The sequence below is a fragment of the Cygnus atratus genome, chromosome 18 (genome assembly GCF_013377495.2).
Source record: "Cygnus atratus isolate AKBS03 ecotype Queensland, Australia chromosome 18, CAtr_DNAZoo_HiC_assembly, whole genome shotgun sequence".
Classification (NCBI taxonomy): domain Eukaryota; kingdom Metazoa; phylum Chordata; class Aves; order Anseriformes; family Anatidae; genus Cygnus; species Cygnus atratus.
In genome coordinates, this window is record NC_066379.1 from 2,022,747 (window position 1) to 2,036,335 (window position 13,589).

General features: G+C 50.5%; 1 protein-coding gene across 4 annotated transcripts in view; it reads right to left on the reverse strand.

Moving 5' to 3' along the window:
• The window catches only part of MYH10 (myosin heavy chain 10), a 104,486-nt gene extending 91,983 nt beyond the window's left edge, over positions 1 to 12,503 (reverse strand). The window contains exons 1-2 of one of the 4 annotated variants that reach the window (XM_035561810.1): positions 12,410 to 12,503; positions 9,438 to 9,815 (exon numbers count right to left, since the gene is read on the reverse strand). In XM_035561810.1, the coding sequence (XP_035417703.1) occupies positions 9,438 to 9,782 (345 nt within the window). In that variant the 5' untranslated portion in view covers positions 9,783 to 9,815; positions 12,410 to 12,503. Of the gene's footprint in view, positions 1 to 9,437; positions 9,816 to 10,514; positions 11,061 to 11,317; positions 11,578 to 12,409 lie in introns of those variants that run through there. The other 3 variants (XM_035561808.2, XM_035561811.1, XM_035561812.1) reach the window with 3 other exon arrangements.
• Positions 12,504 to 13,589: the final 1,086 nt, after the last annotated feature.

Consider the following 13,589-nt stretch of genomic DNA (forward strand, 5'->3'; position numbering starts at 1 on the left):
AACAACGCTTCAGAGCTCTGTCAACGATATCTAACCCAGAAGCCTTTCTAGACTATCTCCCAGTGCAGTAACTGGATGGATCGGTGAACCTGGAGCGATCGCAATAAGCAAATGAACAATTTGAGAGTTTCATCAGATAAACAAACCTCAGAATTGAGGTCCAGAGGACAGGCTTTTACCACCGACCACTAAAGTCTTTGCCATGACAGAGCTCTTTCACATGCAGCACCTTTAACTCCAGCATCCTGATTTCCTGCATATTTGTCACTCGGTTCGCTCTCCAGCCGTTTCCCTGCAGAATTTAGAGTCACACTTTTGTCAAAACATCACTATACTATAAAGCCTTCATTCATTCAAGATGGAACCAAGATCTCCCACAACGGTCCCAAATGTCCTGTCATCTATTGCAGAAGGCAACACAGCTTTCTTGGTTTGCTAGGCAATATAAGCACAGTGGGAGAAGGGAGGGCGTTGCTTTTACTGAGTCAAATTTAATTGGGAGGGAGATAAGACGGCACCAAGTATTTTATCCAGCTATTTTGTAACTGCAAGTTTCACAGGGCATTGTTATAAGACAGTAAGTTCGAGAACATGAAAAGAGAAGGTATGGGCTTTCCGCATGCAAGCTGAAGGCATGAGAAAGTTGAGATTGTTTAAAACACCTTGAAAAGGTTCTCAGTGACCAGCCACAGAAAAAAACACCCTGCTTACTGAATTCCACCAGGCAGCTGCTTACAGGTGCCCAAAGCTCTGACACACAGGTGGGGCAGTGATGCCCTGAGCCTCCTCCCTGCCCTGCAGGACCTGAACTCTGCCTGGACTGCCAGGAACCTGAGTTGCAGTGAGAATCAAGCACTGAGGAGCAGCCGGTCCGGACAAAGAACCAGACGGGAGGTTTCAGCAGACAGAGTAGGTACGTATACTGAGCCTTCTTCAGCTCAAGATCAGGAAATCAGCTGCAAACAAGCTAACAGTTTGAAAGACGCTTCTGCTTTGCAGAGGGACAGGATGCAGACAACATCAACCAGCAGCAGCTCGGCACATTGGAATGCGCGCGCTCCAGGCAAGGCTCCAGAGACAAATAGTAAAGCAGCGCTCTGACAGAGCTTTGTTATACAAACTCTCCTTCAGGACACTAATTGTGGCATTTGAATATTTCCAGATGCTTACAAGCTTTTATCCAGTAGTATATCATTTAGTAATTTAGATCTTGGTAAGCTATCCCAGACTGCGGAGTTCAGCTTCCTTGCAGAGGCCCGTTTGAAAACGACGGCATGTTGCTAGCAGCAAGCAGCCCGAGAAAGAGATGCACGCATGTGGGCTGCAGTTCTTGCGCCAAGGAGTACACTGTTGCGACCGTTAGGCTGGCAGCTTCTGCTGCAACATCAAAAAGCCTCTTTGAAGAGTCATTTCAGAGTGCATCTGCAAGATGCAGGTCATTGTTTTGACTTTGTAACAATCAGTTCGCCTGAGAGCATCCAGACTCAACATTTACCTGCAGTTCTTCAAATATAGGAAATGCCAGACTTATATATAATCAAGCTGGAATAAGCACCTAGGCATCTCCTACAGTTAGTTAACTGCAGCATGGACCTATGAACCTCTAGTTTCTTACCTGGAATAGAAGAACTGCACCCCACGTACGTGATCGTACAGCCCATTCTCCAGACCGGGAAGTTGCATTGCCATAACATCATTCTTGCCTAGTTTCACCTCCTAAGGCTACGGAGGTGCCTGTCACACTCCAAGCCCTACTAAAGCCTCCAAACCTGGCATGGTTTTCCCACGTACCGCCCCCCACCCCAATGATATAGCTCCCCAGCCTAAATTCAAGCTGCACAGAAGGGGAGGCAGCTCTTTAGCCTCGCAGGGGAGGAAAGCCGAAGGCTGTAGCCTGGGGAAGAACACCTTCTCCACCATGCCCAGCAGCAGCCCAGCCAGATACCGTGCTCCTCCCCACAGGGCTGGGGAGGCCACATGGTTGTCCCAGCCCCACATCACCATCACCACCCCAAGCCTGCGCTCCCCAGCACCGTCAGCAACCTGGAACCCCAGAATCACCCCAGCCATCTCCGTACAAACAGGCCCATATGGCTAAAAAAAAAACTAAGTCAGCCCTGGGGGCACCCAACGAGTAGGGTCAGGGATGCCAGCAAGGGTGAGGGGATGCTGTAGGGCAGTGGGAGCCTCAGCTGCGACAAAGGCTGGGGTCAGTGGGGGACGACAGCCACGGGATGCTACTGAGGGCAGCTGAAGTGCACGTCCTGTGCTTCAGGGCGATGAGAAAGGGACGGAGCACAACCCATACACGAGCCATTAAAGCAAAAGCGCAGCCGAAACTGCAGAAGAGACTTCTCTACAGGTGATTTCTACAGCTGGCCCAGCAGACAGGGCATTCACCAGTACTGTGCTGTCATGTTTACAGGCTCCAGGTCATCTGTTCAAAGACAGAACAAAGTTTAAACCAGCAGCGCAGGCTATGCTCCCGCTCCGGCGGCTCCCCTTCCCCGAGGCTGACGCTATGCGCGACAGCGCGGCTGCTTCAGCCACACCAGCCGCTACGAGGGCGAACATGATCCCAGGCTGCACTCGGGCCAGAGGGGTATTAATATCCCTTCACAAGGCTTCTGTACGGCCTTCTGGAGCCTCACTGCCCTGCAGAAGGCTGGCACAGGCTACCTGGGAGCTGATGCAGACGTGTGGCCTGAGGGGGTGTCCTTAACACCGCGCGTTCCTTCAGCTGGGTGCTTAAACAAGAGACCAGGAACCAAATTATTGCACCTTTTCAGGCTGTTAAGCCACCGTTTTTAATAGAAGCAGAGAATATCTGACAAGAACATGCACTTCTTTGTATCTCTTCTTGCCCGGGGGCAAAAAGGGATATTAATATAACCCCTAGAAATCCCTCAGATTTTTCTAGCAAAGGGAAAGCTACACTGAACTCTTTCAACTTGATCACGTTCCAAAAGTCAGAATTAACCTAAAAACAAGGTCTGAAGCCTAAGTAGCACTTACAATTTGAACCCTGGTGTTTCTGCTGCATTATATGAGGTACCAGAGCCAGCAACTGGTTTGTGTTGAGGAGAAGCTGAGGCAAGTTACAAACCCACATTCTTGCAGGCTCTGTTACTACCAGTCTGCAATATTCGGTATTGTGAAGCACTCCCAGCTGGACCAGCACAAAAATTAAAGCAATTAGAAGCTTATATAATAACACAGATTGTTCTAGGTTATGTTCTGGCCTCACAGGAACAGGAGCTTTAGAGAAGAAACCAGTTACAGACTGCTCCTCAAGCGCAGCTTTATGAGACCTTCCACCCACAGCAGGCCCTGGAACTGGGGGCTGCAGCGTAATTCTCACTCTCCCCCCCTTCTGCCTCAATAAAATAGAAAGTACAGCAAAAAAATGGAAGTAGCACAGGGCTACAGACCAATTACAGAAATAATAGTTGTAATTATCAAAAATATCTGCTGAAGTATTTGCAACTGCACAGCAGCAAGCACATTTTCTTCGTTGCTGGTAGGAAAAAAACAGTGGGCACATGCTGCTAATTACTGCTCTCCCTGTAGAGTTCTACAGGCTCTCAGAGCCACACAGTTTCCAACCCTTTTGGAAGAGTCTTTGCTAAAATAAAACTGAGGGGTGGGTGGTAAAAATCCATAGTTCAAGCGTGGAAGGTTTCAGAGTTGAACCTAACCCTTTCCTCAACACCGCTTCCCCAGCCTTCTGTTCTTCAAACAGCAGCAGAACCGCTCATCTCTAACTCGACCTCACCTGCAGCACCTCGGCCACATGTCCCCAGCTGAGCCTTCCCATGGCTAGGTCTGGACTCTTTGCATCTCGACCATGGGCTCCCTGACTGCCAGCACCCAGGAAACATCCCCCAGTGACACCAGCGCAAGAGGTGAGACAGATACTGACACGGGTTAAAGAGGAGTCAAGCACTGGAGGACTTCTATTAAGTTAATTTTAATCCTTTTGACTGAACAAGGTCAGGAAGCTGTTCAGCAGTTATTGCAGTGACTTACGGGGGCGTCCCAAAGCCCTGGAGTCAACTGCGGGCAATGACCTCCTCGCCCAGGAGAGCTGGGACTAGGATGGAACACAGGGAGCAACATATTTCGAAATAGGTTTTTATAAAGCCTAAAAGATACTGAGTTCATCAGACTCAGTGTTTAAGCGAGCAATGCCTTCATCCCACCTTAGTGGTTACAGGGACAGGAACCTCTGACTGCACAAGCACAATACTTTTGGTCCTGTCGCATCTTCCTTCAATCAGACCACAAAATCAAACTCTGGAACTTTTACAGAGCCCCTGGGTAGACACTTAGCCACCTCTCCAGGAGCTTTTCAGATATTAGACTGCGTTTATCCATCAAGACTATTAAAATACAGTCATGTGCTCAGACATTACCCTCAGCTTTCTGCTCTCCTGGAAAAGCAGGAAGCTGTGCCAAGCTCATGCAGGATCCGTGCAGCATGTATCAACACACGAACACTTAAAATATGCTTAAAAAGGCAAGAAAGACCCTTCCATTTGCCATCAAAATGGAAGCACTGACACAAAAGTGGAGCTTTAGTTTCACCTACCTCCTTCCCCCCATCTTAGAAATAGTAAGTCGTTAGCTCTTCCTTTTCAGTCGCTGCCAGTGTCTGCAACATTGAGAACTACTCACCTTTCATTTAGCAGAAATGAGGTATTTACATTCCTGATCTCGGCAGCCAGTTGCATTTCGACCAACTGAAACGCTGAAGTGACTTAATTCAAGATACTAAGAAAGTTATATCCAGAACGCTGCCTAACAAAGCACCGAGACAGCATTTAGCGACCAGGAACACTCCTGACCTCTGTGTTTCAGAGTCCTAGGAGCAGTGTAGCATCCCTTGAAGTGTACTTCAATTCAGTTTAGAAGAAAAAAATTGTTCTGAAGTGAAAGCAAATGATTCAATCGCACAGTAAGTAGCCATCAAGCCAAGTTCTTTCTCTTCCAAGTGCAGAGAGAAGAAAACAGTAAAAAAAAAAAATACATTCCCTCAGTTCTTTCCTTCAGATCAGCCCTATGAGTCAAATTGGGTAGTAAACTTCACACAGAAACCTAATTTTGAACATAACTGACACGTCTATGTATAACCTTTCTGAATAGACTGTGATGTTGCTGATAGCAAAACACTCAGAGAAAGCAAGATGGAGAAAATGCTTCCTCCTACACCAGAGGCTCCTTTGCAGCCTTCAGACCTCATTTGTAGCTCGCCATCAAAGCAGCAAAGTTTCTGCCCCTCCGTACCGTGAGGTGCAGCGTCTCTCCCCCAGCACTTTGCTTTCCGACAAAACCCTCCCTTCTTGGTGACCCCCGCCCCCCCGCCAGCCCCATCCCTTCCCACCAGAAGGAGAGGCCCATTTCTAACGTCCCCCTTCTCCCCGTGGATTCAGCTGGAGGCGACAGCTACAGCTCCCAAAGCCACTGCTTCAGCCAGACTTCAACCCCCGGCCCCAGAACAGCCAAGTGACACCACACCACCCGAGCCATGAGTGACAGCCCCCAGCCCAGCACTCATCTCCTATGTTCACGCCCACGGTTGGGCTGTGAGTTCAGGAGCTGGCCCACAAGGAACCCAAACCTCATGATGCAGTGACAAGGCGAGCAACCTCGCAGCTTGCCACAAAGCATTAAAGCAAGTGGTCCGGAGAACGTCACAGCACCCATGGCTGATGGACCCTTAAAATCCAGGGGACGCCTCCATTTTGTGGTCTGATTTAAAGATCCTGTCTACCTGACGCAACTTCACCACAAACTACAATCTAGGGCTGATACCTAGAAGCCTTCACAGGGGCATCTTACACGCAGGTCTTGTAAAAATAAAGATGGTCACCAAGGTCTGTAGCTTGAGTGGATGAACCAGAACTTCTGACCCCCGCTTCTTACAGCAACGCTCCCAGAAAGGCATCTAGACCTCAGCTCAGCAGGCATAAGGATATTGCAAAACAACTACAAGACTAGCCTGAGCAAAGCATATTAATGCCAAACATTCAGAATAACCCCCAGCCTTTCGGTAGTCCTCCTGGGAACCTTTCCAATACCTCCAGATTCTGACTGCTCTGAAGAATGTTACTACTTATACACTGAAGAATATCGGTGATTCAAGTGATACATCCTTGCTGTAAGAAATGCTGATATCCAGAGCACAAAGTCTGGAAAAATTCATTTGGTGACAGTTTTCACCCTGGTTATTGTAGCAATAACCAGGGTGAAAACTGCCACCAAACGCAGCAGGAATGAAGAAGTGTGCTGGAGGGCTGTACCTCCATAGAACCAACACTCGCACTTCACAACGACCAAACCTCTTAAACATGAGCACGAGCACAGGTCACTTGGGAGATTGGGCAGGATTGTGCTTAGTCATCAGCGGGCTGAGAAGGACAAAGTCCAAGCACAAGAGGCCGTAAGGACAGACCTGCCCCCTCCTCGGGGTGATGATATATAGTATACTTCAGAATAATTTGCTGAAATAATACACCTTCTCTAGGAAAGATGTTTTAAGATTCTTCAGCTATGCTGAAAATAAACCTTACAGCAAGAAACTGAGTAGGTGATGTTAAAAATGGAGCAAGAAATGACGTTATTTCATCTCCTAAGCAAAACTGCGATCACCAACATTGATGCTCCAACCTTTCTTCCCAGCAGTTCCTGTACAAGTCCTGCTTCCTTTCATCCTCTGTGCTGTCATGAGGAAACGAGAAATAAAGAAAGAACCAAGTGTGTACAACCTTTGGCAAGCCACTGGTCTTCCCGTTCTCCATTTGCATTCATCTCCCCCAGCACACTACTAACACAACTCAGACGCCATGGGCACGGCACGCAGCAGATATCAGAAGTGCCAGGAACTCCTCACCAGCCCTCATCAGATGTCACATGAAACTCTCCTCGATGAGATGAGCACCACCGGTTGGGCCATGCCGACTGGCATAAGCTAGCTTTAGTCAGTCCTCCAGCAGTCTCATCTTGACGAGGTAGATTGCAGACAGATGACTAGACAGCTGGCCAAATTCCCCAGCTCCTATTTCCTTTCTCGGGAAAGAAAGAAAACGTGCGCCTACTTCGGTTGACACCTTCTACTTCCTAGAAAGGCAACGTTGTGAGCTACCTATTAAGAACCTATTAAGAATTAGGAGATGGTGAATCTGATGCGGTTTCTATACCTTAACTGTTCAAGATCAGCACCAAAATGCAAGATTTCAGTTTGGTTATTACGGTTATCTGGAAACACAAACATGCCTTCAGCTGCCCCTTGCTGTGGATATCTGGCCAAAATTCACTTCACCACCTCCGTTAGCTCTGGCTCTCCGTACCAAGCGTACATCAGGAGGTTACACAGGCAGCAGCCACTGCTGCTGGGTGTGCTCTCAGCAGCAGCAATAGTTCAAGGATCTCTGATGGAGAGAAGAACGGGAACCGTGCTAAAACTCCCATCAGCTCCAACTGCCGATGAAATTTCTCTCTGGCCTATTGATCTTTGCCAATATTCAGCTTCTACTCTAATAGTGCTCACAACTGATTTCCCCTACACATGCACCCCTAAAGTAAGTGGGGTTTTAACTTCAAACAAGCCATAACTATTCTTGGTAATAGCAGCATCCTCCAGCAGCACTGCTGGAACTCAGACCTCCAGTTAAGGCCAACAAGTCCATTAGCTTCTTGATCCCAACCAACTTCTTCCAGCCTGGGGGTGGGGAGGTCATGAGTAACATACTGATGCAGTAATCCTCCTACGTGACAGCCGCCGCTCGGTGCCAAGGAACCAAGTTTTAGAGCCTGCCTCAGCACTTAGAGCGTGAAAACAGAGAGCACCTTTTTGGGAAGCGGAGTGGGGGGAAAGAGAGGTGAGCCACCTGTATGAGATCACTGAGACTCCACACACACGATAAGCCAGCCTCCCACCAAGACAGAGAGTGCTTTAACTTGTCCGTGGTCCAAAGTGTCCCAGCAGTGTAACACCTGTGTATACAGAAGAGCGACCGGTTCTCAGCACCATCCTCCAGAAGCATCTGTGGCTACGCTTCCTGTATGGAGTCCTTAGATTAAGGCTTGCTTTGGCATTTAAGGTCTGCAACTTTTAACTCTCGTTACACTGATACAAGTATCGTAACTAGCATTTCATGGCTAGCGCTATGATTCACACGTACACTCACGACTTGACCTATCAACTTGTTTACTTTTAATTTTCAATCCAGTCCTCACTAATTAGCCATTTAGTTTACTTATAAGCTTGCAGGGAGGTTTCCAGAAGTATTTTTTGCTGAGCTGCACTGTGAGGTTCTTGGTGGAAGACCTTGAAATACTAAAAAACAAGAGCCCACATAGGAAACTAACACAAAAGCACAGGTATGAAGAATATTTTGAAGTCGCGTATGATTTTTTATCACGTCCAAATATTACCAAGGGTCAAGCAAAAAACATACCCGACTAGTACCTAGATGGAAGGGGAAACAAGCCAACTAACTAGAGGAACTAAATAAGATGGATTTGAGCTTTAGAACAAGTGTTTATTAAAATGAGCCAAGTATTTAAGCAGATGTTGCAGCCTCTTTTAAGATAGAAAGTCTACTTGAAGCTCTCGGTGATACTCTGACTCAACAAGTCACTATGCAAGCGGTTTGCCAAGAGACAAGGAGCTACTCTTAACTGTATGCCACAGACACTCATTCAACATTGTTCAAGGAAGGAACGGGGTCAAAAGCAGCATCAATGGCTTTGTGATTTCTGACTCGATAGAACGATAGCAATAAACCAGATGTTCCAACGAGCGCTTCAAAACCACTGAAAAAGAAAGCTTTATCTTATTGGTTTATTTTAAGCACTTGAACACATTCTTTCCTGGCCCACTAAGTTGATATTAGATTCCAAAGAGACATTTTGCATTCCTAGCACTTTCCAACTGCAACTTTTAAGTAATAGCATAGCCTCTTATTAGCATTTTTAATGCACAGCAAGTTAAAACAAGATACATGCTTATTCATATGAGCAATTAAACAGCAGTAATTCAGCAAAGTTAGGTTTTGTAATCTGCCCTCAGTTCAAACAAGCCATTTGATACTATTCACTGTATCAGTTAAGCATGTCTGAGGCAAGCACTCTAACGAGCGGCATGAGCTAAGCACCCAGAGTTGCCATTTAGCATTCTATTTTTGAAAGATGCTTGCAGAATTATTTCCATCGGAGAATTTTTTATTATTTGTTTTATGACAACAGAGTTCCTGACCTGTACACAGCACAGAAAAAGACCCTGGACTAATCTAAATGCAAAGGACACAAAGTATTTACGTTATCAAAATCAGAGCCAAGACCCACTTCCTCCATTTCAAACAAGTAAAGGAATGGGAATCAGATAAGCTTTAGCTGAATTAGCAACCGTAATGAATCTAGTAATTAGTACTTACATAGATGAGCCCAGAGTAATACCGATCCTTTAAATTATGCAATACAGAGGCTTCATTTAAACAGGTTAATTCTGCCATGTCTTCCACTTTAGAGAACTTGGGGGGATTCATCTTCTGAATATCATCTTTATTCACTAGCGCTTTCTTTCCGTTCTCTGCCAGTTCAACCAACACTTCATCCCCCTTTTCCTCCTTGATGCTGGCTGCCTCAAAACCATGGCGCTCCGAAGGAATCCACACCAACTTTTTAGCAGTCCAATCAGCCTGGGTGGCAGGGTTGTAAATTACAGCCCTGTCCACAAAGAGGTATCTCTCCGGATCTTCCTGTCCCGATCTCTGTGCCATTGTGGGAAGTGAAGGTGTCCGCTACCAGTTACCCTGCAAATTAGAAAGGAGAAAAGCAAGAAGCGCGTTACACACCAGGCTCTTACTGAGGAATGGAGCTACGCCCTCAATTAAACGCCCCATCACCAACACCTGCATCTCCCCTCTGATGACTACGTACTGTGGAGGTCTTCCACGGTATGAAGAAGGTGCTGTGCACCTGAGAGCCCCTGCACACACAGGGGCCTTCTGAACAATCAAACTGCCGTATACATGAAAGTGGTCTTCCATATATAACCCCCAGACCCACTGCAGAAAAAGCAGTACGAACTGAACCTAGCCATCTCTTCCTAGCTGGTGTACATTGCAATAAAAGTGGGAACCGTAAAAAAGAAAGATACACACTTGTCTTCTGTGCTTAAATAAAGAAGAGGAGCAATTTTAACATAAGATAGCCAGTCAGCACACTAAATTCCACTAAACAGTGAATATTGGAGTATTCAGCGCAGTGCTAACCACAGCAATCTACAGCACGTGAGATAACAGAACATTTACTTTGTAAAAGCCAACTTCCAGCTACAGATGAGAACTTCATAGACACCTGGGGGTTCCACAAGCCTTCCACCCAGCTAAGCCTTGCTCATATTCCTCCTGAAGACATAAGACTTTGCACTTTTACAGCCTGCTTCTGTTGGCAGTTGCGAACACTGACATTGCCATGTTCCAAAAAACATCTCTAGCTCTCAGGTTTACCTCAAGGCACAAGGACTACCAAAGTTAGATTTTCCAGCAGCTTCACAGGTAATTTGAAGGTGAATGAAAAGCTGCTGACAAGGGCTCCCGCACACTCATTTTACCAATCTGCACCTATCAGGAAGAGGCCACTGCATCCTTCCTTAATAACACCGTCACATCCAGGACTCCCAGACTCGACAGTTTTATCTGTAGCCGCCCCGAGAGCGACAAGGTCGAGCCAGACACCTTCTGCCCAGGTCATTAAAGATCTTGCTTATTCACACACTAGATCTTTTCTGCTGGAGAATGTCCCATTAGCAAATGGTAACCTCTTCCAGCAGGTAACCTAGAGGTTAGCTTCAAAAGCAAGGAAGATTTCGTAAACTGCGTTGGTCATCTTTCATGCTACGGTATGCGCACTGTTGGAAGTTTTGCAACACGCCCGCCCTCAGAAGAACGTGTAATTAAATACAATAGTTGCGTCTCCATCTATGGCAAGGAGGATTGTTACGTTGTCCAACTTTAATGTAAAGTAAGCATGAAGTCATTGAATCCTCCAGAGGTCTGAGGAGCAGACCGTTTACTACAGACTGCTTAATTCAAATCAAAAGGTGATGACTCAACATTTAAAGTATTTCAGAGGAGCCTCTGAGAGAAAAGGCCGGTGGAGAAAAAGGAAAACGCTAAAGGGACCCCATAAGCAATAAAGGGGCTTCTTGGCCAGGAACAACTAGAAATTACTCAAGGAATGCCATGTTTAGCTCGAGAAGCCCACCGCTGCAATACCTGAGCCTCCTACCCCAGCTCACAAAGCCGCTCACCTCCCCTGTGCTGGGTTACCACTGATGGTCCAGCGGAGACCAAGCAGCACTTGCCCAGGGCTGCTCCCCTTCGTGGGGATGGCTCTCTGGGGACGGCTTTGTTCCCAGCCCCAGCCGGGGGTCGCACCGCCCGGCCCCCATCCTTCTGGTCCTTCTGCAGGGCGCTGCAGCGGGACCTGGAGGTGGGACACCGCGGGTGACAACCGGAGCAGGGACGGGGGTGCTGCGGGCACGGGGCTGAAGCAAGGCACAGCCTGGCCCCGCAGCATTTCCGCGGTACGTCCAGGGGATCGGGGCTGCCTCTGTGCGCATCTCCCCCAGGGTTTTAATCGCACAGAACCCCCCCACAGCAATTACCCCTTTGGGTTTTTAATTGCAGAGGTTTCCCCCCCCCCCAAGCGCATTTTCCCTCCTCATTTTTTAATCGCACAGAGCCCCCCACATCATTTTTCCCCTCGTGTTTTAATTGCAGACCTCCCCCATCACTCCCCCCAGTGTTTAATTGCAACCCCCCCCCATCATTTCTCCCCACCCCCCGTAGTTAATTGCAGCCCCCCCCCCGCGCCCCCCGCACCCCCCCCGGCCGCCGCCCGCCCTGCCCTGCCCTGCCCTGCCCTTCCCGGGGCTCTTCCCCTCACAATAGCGCCCAGCCGCAGCACGCAGCCGCGCACATTTATCGCGCAGGCACCCGGCGCTCCCCGGAGAAGGGGAAAAAGCGAGGAAAAAAAAAAAAAGGGGGGGGGGGGGGGGAATAATAATCGGGAACCCGCCGCGCTCGGCGGAACAAAGCAGCGGGGCCCCGCCACCGCCGCCCCCCCCTCCCCCCCGGGCAGCGCCCCCGGCGCAGGGCCCGGCCCCGTCGGCCACGATCGGGGGGAGCGCGGCCGGGGGCTGCGGGCGGCAGAAAATGGCCACCGCCGCCCGCCCCTTCCCCTGCCCTCAGCGGGGCGCGGCCCGCACAACGGGGGCTTTGTGTGGCGGCCCCGCCGCCGCCTCAGCCCCGAACCCCCGTGGCCGCCTCGGGAGCTCGGGGCCCCCCTCCGGAGCCCGAGGGCCACCGCCGGACCCCCTCGGCCCCCGCCTCGCCCTCACCTGAGCAGCGCCACCCGCCGCCGCCACCGCTCAGCCCCGCGCCGCCCCGCCCCCGCCCGCCGCGCGCCTTTAGCGCCACACCGAGCCCGCCGCCCCCCGCCCGCCGCCGCCGCCGCCGCCCCCCGCCGCCGCCGCGCTCCCATTGGGCGCCGCGCGCGTCCGTCTGGCGCAACGCCGCCGCCCATTGGTCCGCCGCGCGGCCGCTCCGCGGTTACGGCCATAGCAACCTCCACACGCTTACCCTCCAAGCCCCGCCTCCCCGCTTCGCACCGCCTCCCCGGTGCTGATTGGCCGCTGGGCCCGCGGCGCGCCTCTCACTGGGCGCACGACGCGTCTGTCACGGCGGCGCCCCGCCCCGCGCTGCAGCACGCCCGGCGGGGGGCGCGGCGCGCTCCCGACGCTGCAGCGGCGCGGGGGGGGGGGCGCGGTGCCGCAGCGCGGGGCGGGCGCGCGCCTCCCCGTCAGGAGGGCCCGGTCCCACAGAGCCGGGGCTCGGCACCGCCGGGCTCCTCTGCACAGCCCCCCCAGCGCCTCACCGCCCTCACAGTGAACAATTTACACCTAAAGCCTAACCCAAACCTCTTCTAGCTTAAAACATCTCGGAGGGCTTTTCCAGCCTTCGTGCTTCCCCGACTCCTCTGTCACAGAATCCTCTGGGACTCCCCTGAGCTCTGGGCTCTGCCCTCCGGCTCCTTAAACCTAACCCTGAGGGGTATTTTTGCCCGCACCCACTTGCCAAGGCTTTTCCAAATGAAGCGGGTGAGCTGAAAATTGTGGCAGGAAACAAAAGCTGCTGGCAGCGTCCCTGAGACAGCACGCACGGCCGTGGGCTCCCAAAGCCTTCGGTGACCGCTGCCGGTGGCCTTCGGGCTGCTGGCTCTAGGATGGGCCCTGCGATTGCGAGATGGAGAACCTCAAAACCACGATTTTTTGCCAAGTCTTTCCTGAGAGCTCTTTGGGGTTGCACGTGGTGCGTTAAACCACCCGGAAAAGGGCACCGGCTCCGCTCCCACCAGCTCGCCCAGCCCCGCGTGCCAGCAGGTAGCTGGCAGCACCGAGGGTTTCCATCGCCCAAGCTGCAGGTCCGCTTCTCCGCCCAGACCAAATGCAAATGCGGGTGGCTCAGGAATTGGAGAGGAATTTGGGTGGAGGGGATTTGTGGCAGATCCTCCTGACCAGG